This window comes from Branchiostoma belcheri, unplaced genomic scaffold (genome assembly GCF_001625305.1).
Source record: "Branchiostoma belcheri isolate BF01 breed outbred unplaced genomic scaffold, Haploidv18h27 scaffold586, whole genome shotgun sequence".
NCBI classification, from domain to species: Eukaryota; Metazoa; Chordata; class Leptocardii; order Amphioxiformes; family Branchiostomatidae; genus Branchiostoma; species Branchiostoma belcheri.
The window spans coordinates 15,118-21,748 of NW_017804227.1; the positions used below are offsets into that span (position 1 = coordinate 15,118).

Sequence of the window (6,631 nt, forward strand, 5' to 3'; positions counted from 1 at the left end):
GGACAGTCACAACTTTGTAATGAACATCGCCCACCCCCCTCCCCAACTACTAATCTCGGGGTAGAACAAACCCCCCTCCCCAACTACTAATCTCCAAGCAGATGTTGGGGTACAACAAAACATGATCTGTTCCCACATTTTTCCACGGGTACAAAAAAAAGCGAGAAGAAGTTGTACCACTCTGTATTAGTTCAGTGACTAGAACACTTTGTATTAGCCTAGTATTAATAGTACGCTGAACGAAAGGCTAAGGACCGTGATGCCTGGCGGGAAAAAATGAAGAGGAGCAAGGGGCCAGTTCTGGCCTAAGCATTTGGCAGTAGGCAGTTAGGCAGTATTAATAGTACCCTTGTATGTTCCTTATGTATGTATGTCTAAGCAAGGACATTATACAGTATATAATGTCCTTGGTCTAAGTCAAGTAGTGCATCTCTTGTCTCCACTTTTATATATATGTTTGTTATGTGTCTGCTATATCTTGACCTGAACCTAGCCCGTCGTGGCATGAATGTACAATTAAAGGCATTTTCAATTTTAATTCATAACTATGCACTTTTCCACTTTTCATTCATACAGCATAGATATGCTTACTTTACAGTTATCGAACAATGTCAGCTGCGAACAATATTGTTACAACGTTGAACTAATTTTGCTGTTGTAATTTACGTCTCCTTTCAGCGACTTTACTAGTCTACAGCTACACAGGTACACCGCCTGCCGATGGCACTTACGTTGTACTGCAGTTTATGCAGTCTGAAAAGTACTTGTATCGCAACGAAAATGGTGAACTTCGGCTGAAGGTGAGTTTGTTTGTTTGTTTATTTAAATACAACAGTGCATAACAAGTGGCAACCAGGCATCAACAAGGCTGGTAGCGGCTACCACTGACACGTAAGTGCATAAATACAAGAATACAAGGCATATCAAAATACAATATTACTTAGTACGTACAAATTCAATTCAATATTATACAATAGCAATGTACATGAAAAGTACATACAAATCCAATCAATACAGAAGCAATACAATATAAGTACAATACAAATCGATAAAATGATCAAAGTTGAAATGGAACGGTTGGAGGATTTTTATTTACAATTGGTGTTTGGGTAATCAGGATAAGAGGTGGTGTTTGCATTTGGCCTTGAATATGGAGAGTTTATATAGATATAGAGACATGAGAGAAAGGAACTGATAATCATAAGTAGGTTGCTAATATAATTGCCTTGCAAAAACGCATCAGCTAACAAGAGTTCCGAGATCTCATACCCCATGAAAATGGGCTTGACACGTAATTGTAAATTTCTTCTTTAATTATGCAAATGACCTCTACATTAACATAATAAATGCACGGTGATTTTAATTAACTTACACATGTCCCAAGTATGAAATTCCCATCATTTACCACTAAGGAGTCGTAGAATTTTCAGATTAATCATGAAAATTCTGTAGTTAAATTATTGGTATCTGGTGATATTCGTCCTGCCACAGATTATGAATATTTCATGTATCAAAGTCCCATGATGCAAAACACTGGAATTAAAGGATTGTGCTGGCTACAAATGTGCGGAAACACAAGCACACAGACAGACACACACACACACAGAGGCAGATACGTACACAGACATGCCAAAAACAATACTTCCATATTTCATGCAGGTAACTAGAACAGGGCCACTAAAATGTTTGTCTCTATTCTGACAGAAAGATGACTTTCATCCGGAAAGTGCCACGGGCATCACGACAGCTGCCGACCCACGAGTGTTCCTGATCAAATCGGGGAAACATTCGCGGGACTTCGTGATCAAATGGCAAGGCTCCGCCCGTCACACCATCACCCTGCTTCCACAAAGCGGGAAACCCGTCGAACTCCAGCCCCTTGGAGGTAAGATTTTTAAACGTCTCCTTCATATTGTTGCTGCTTCGATGACAATATTGGCATTGGCAACGTGGGGTCGTGTGAGGTAGCGGCAGAGTGCTCGACTCGGAATCAAGAGGTCCTGAGTTCGAGTCCTGACATGTCACCGATCTTGTGCCCCTGGGAAAAGCACTTTACACGACTTTCCTCACTTCGCTCAGGTGAAAATGAGTAGTGTACTGTCCCATGTGTTGGTGGCGGCATCAATATAAGTTTAGAAAAACTTGAGTGTTCCGTCACCCTGTCTTGTTGTTACATGTTGGATTGTAAAAGAAAATATTGGCATAGAGAAAAAGAACTTGTTATAAATAATGAAAAAGCGAAATAATGAAGACATCGCCATCGCCAAAAAGTAAAAGATCAATCATATTACACTTCATTTAGAATGTTTGATTCTAGGCACACATGTAGCCTTTTAAATAATAATAATAATAATAATAATAATAATAATAATGATAAATAAACTGCGCCTGTCATAGATTTCATTAGTTGTTTGTTTCAATCTATTAAGATAGTTCGAAAGTAACTGTAACCTAAAAAATATAGAAGAAAGGTAAAGATGAAGTAACTTGTTTGATAAGCTAGACCCGTAAGTTTGAAGTAGGTTTAAAAATACAGAAAGAAAGCTGAAGTAACTTGTTTGGTAAGTTTGAACCTATTTTTTTCCACAGTAAATGGACCATCGGATGGGCAGCTGTTCAAACTTGAATTGCCGATAGTTCGTGCTGCTACCGAGTCCGATTCCCTGGTAACTGCAGTGGACGTACCGTTCCCACACCCCCTAACACCAAGCGATGCTAACGATCAGTTTGGCGAGAGTCAGGTCGAGCTTGACGACTGAATAAAGTCGCTCTAAAGATGAGGCATATCATCGTTAAAATAAATCATAATCACGAAATACAATTTTTTCAATTGTGCACAGACTTATCCTAGAAGACCATAAAATGTGTGTCGTTTTGTAATTAATATAGCTGAAAGATTAGATCATTTATACCTCCGGGGGAGGAGATATCGGTTTGAGGTTTTCATGTTCGCAGCTGTTTCTTGCGTTGTGGTGGACGGATTGTTTTGGGACTCCGTATATATTGTGCTATTGGGCTGTAGATGATGCACGTTCTTTTGCTTTTATTGTATATGTGTTTTCGGGCGTGAGAATTAATACTTTTGGTGGACCGCGGACACCCCTTTGCACTTGAAAATGGTCGCGACCGTTGACCTTTGTTGTGTTGAAAGTATTACAAGTCTCGTCCACTTGCATGACCTTTCGCACAGAGGGGTGCCCGGTCTCGATACATTCTTTGTTTGAAAATATGCGCCAAAATGCTGTTTTCCAGGGCTGCATACCCAGATTAAGTGACAATATGCACAATTAAAAGAACCTTTGGTCAAAACATATAATTCTTTGCAGATTTATGGTGTTTTTTTTAGTTGGATCGAATCCGGAAGTGGGGGTGGTGGTGTGCGGTAAAGGTAGCGAGTCACAAGTATGCAAATGAGTCTTATGCAAACTTTTGCATACGTGCCTATATTACTACAACTTCTTGTAAAACCTTGTATGTTTGCCGTACATGTACTATAAGCAGCAAGCTTCTGTATATATATGTGACATTTCGGACCCCAGTCACTATATTTACGATCGAAACATTTGTGGATACGCACCATGTGCCCGCGTTTTGCTTCCTCAGGAATGTATGCCGTAACACTGATTACCTGTTATTTTTAACGTCTGATTTAACGGTTTCGGTTGTCATTCTGAGTTTCATAACGAGTTCCTTGCGGCAGATTAAATAGAATTTTATAAGTTCATGGGTACATGTCATAAGCTGCAGATGAAAAAGTTGACCTGTGTTAACACAACCTGGAAATCTAACACATGAAATTTGACACCATCAACTATTCATAAGAAACAATATATAATAATACACAATAAAAAGCCAGGAGGTATAAAATCTCATATTTTACTTGTTTGTAACTGCAATCAGCCCTCGGGCAAGTATTTGCAAAAAAAAAAAAACGTTCATAAACATGTACCATAGGCACCTACCTTGCCTAGTAAGGTCCTCTACATAGTTGATTTGCATCCACAGAGATTGTGCAGTTTCTGTAGACATACAAACAAGGATCATTAGTATTTGTAGTATACGCATATATGTATTTTATCTATACTATGCCTTAGGTTACACGGCTTAATTGTATGTATAACATCCTCTGAAGACCCCCGAACTAGTACGCGCGGGCGAATAAAATAAAAAATCCGGCCAAAAATAAAAATGCTACTAAACCACAGGAATACAAAGGTGGTATTGTGAATTTGCGGTAGTACATAGCAACGTATACGACAAGCCGGTACATGCTGACTTTGTTAGGAATTCATGAATCGGCATAGTACGTATGTACTGAGTTCTTGAGTCGTGGAGCTTCTGTAGCCTGGGTGCCATCCTCCATAGGTACCACCGGCTCCGTATTGTCCCTACCATGGACTACCCAGGCCTAGAACCAGGCCAGAGCCTCGGTGGACGTGATTTTTTTGGCGAACAGGCGAAAATCAATGCGCGCACGGATGTCATCTATAAAATTAAGTCGGTGTGGCCTTATATGCAAATAACAACAGGTGGCTATTAAGTAACCGTTCCACTAGATGGCGCTCTGGAATACCGTTGCTCGAAAGTTGGTAATGTCGTCGTCGGTAACGGAAGCATGGTATTTTCCCATATATGCAAATATAATTCATTAATATATGCAAAATTTATGCACACATGCAAACACATGCATACATTACTACAACTTGTGTACCCCATGTATCATAAGCAATTCATTCTACATATAACGTTACCCCTTTGCACTCTCATTCTTTCTACCTCAACCTTAGGCTCTCCCACACACCCCTGCTCACTCTTACGCACCCTGCGCACTCTCATGCAACCTGTGCACTCCCACGCACCCTGTGCACTCTCATTCAACCCTCTTAAACATGATTCACCCCCACGCACCCTGTGCACTCTCATTCAACCCTCTTAAACCTGATGCACCCTATGCACTCTCAACCTTCTTAAACCTGATGCACCCCCATGCACCCTGTACACTCCCATTCAACCTTCTTAAACCTGATGCACCCCCACGCACCCTGTGCACTCTCATTCAACCTTCTTAAACCTGATGCACCCCCATGCAACCTGTGCACTCTCATTCAACCTTGTTAAACCTGATACACCACAATGCAACCTGTACACTCCCATTCAACCTTTCCAAACCTGATGCACCCCCATGCAACCTGTGCACTCTCATTCAACCTTCTTAAACCTGATGCACCCCCACGCACCCTGTGCACACTCCCATTCAACCTTTCCAAACCTGATGCACCCCCATGCACCCTGTGCACTCTCATTCAACCTTCTTAAACCTGATGCACCCCCATGCACCCTGTGCACTCTCATTCAACCTTCTTAAACCTGATGCACCCTCACGCACCCTGTGCACTCCCATTCAACCTTCCAAACCTGATGCACCCCCATGCACCCTGTGCACTCTCATTCAACCTTCTTAAACCTGATGCACCCCCATGCACCCTGTGCACTCTCATTCAACCTTCTTAAACCTGATGCACCCCCATGCAACCTGTGCACTCCCATTCAACCTTCTTAAACCTGATGCACCCCATACACCCTGTGCACTCTCACTCAACCTTACCAAACCTGATGCAACCTGTGCACTCTCATTCAACCTTCCCACACCTGATGCACCCCCACGCATCCTGTGCACTCCCACAAATACTGTAATTCTTGATTTTTTAAACATTCACTTGAGCAAATTCAGCTGTCAATATTCCACCGCTGTAATTTTATTACTGCAACTATTCGAAAACTGCAACTACAGAAATAATTACCTTTTTTACACCTTAAAACGTACGTGTCAGGTGCTTACCCCTTCTCCTCAAGCCATTATATAAAGAAAGAGTAATAAAGAAAGGGAGTAGATAAGACAGTATGTGTTTAACCATTTTAATGGCTCTTCGTGAGTAGCTACGAATCAGGTTTATAGGATAGAAAATAAGTGTCCAGGTTTGGAAAGGTGGAATGGGAGTGCACAGGGTGCGTGGGGGTGCATCAGGTTTAACAAGGTTGAATGGGAGTGCATAGGTTGCGTGGGGGTGCATCAGGTTTAAGAAGGTTGAATGAGAGTGCACAGGTTGCATGGGGGTGAATCAGGTTTAAGAAGGTTGAATGAGATTGCACAGGGTGCGTGAGAGTGCATCAGGTTTAAGAAGGTTGAATGAGAGTGCAGAGGGTGCATCAGGATTGGTAAGGTTGAATGAGAGTGCACAGGGTGCATGGGGGTGAATCAGGTTTAAGAAGGTTGAATGAGAGTGCACAGGTTGTATGGGGATGCATCAGGTTTAAGAAGGTTGAATGAGAGTGCACAGGTTGCAGTGGGGGTGCATCAGGTTTAAGAAGGTTGAATGGGAGTGCAAAGGGTGCGTGGGGGTGCATCAGGTTTAACAAGGTTGAATGGGAGTGCACAGGTTGCTTGGGGGTGCCAAGGTTGAATGGGAGTGCACAGGGTGCGTGAGGGTGCATCAGGTTGAAGCAGGTTGAATGAGAGTGCACAGGTTGCATGGGGGTGCATCAGGTTTAAGAAGGTTGAATGGGAGTGCACAGGGTGCGTGGGGGTGACATCAGGTTTAAGAAGGTTGAATGGGAGTGCACAGGGTGCGTG

At 42.2% G+C, this 6,631-nt stretch overlaps 1 protein-coding gene across 2 annotated transcripts in view; it reads left to right on the forward strand.

Annotated features, from left to right (window-relative positions):
- LOC109481932 overlaps window positions 1–3,424 on the forward strand; it is an 8,482-nt gene extending 5,058 nt beyond the window's left edge. Inside the window, exons 3-5 of one of the 2 annotated variants that reach the window (XM_019784552.1) lie at window positions 679–800; window positions 1,705–1,885; window positions 2,590–3,424. In XM_019784552.1, the coding sequence (XP_019640111.1) occupies window positions 679–800; window positions 1,705–1,885; window positions 2,590–2,759 (473 nt within the window). In that variant the 3' untranslated portion in view covers window positions 2,760–3,424. The remainder of the gene's footprint in view (window positions 1–678; window positions 801–1,704; window positions 1,886–2,589) is intronic. The other variant, XM_019784551.1, reaches the window with a different exon arrangement.
- The last annotated feature ends 3,207 nt before the right edge of the window (window positions 3,425–6,631 follow it).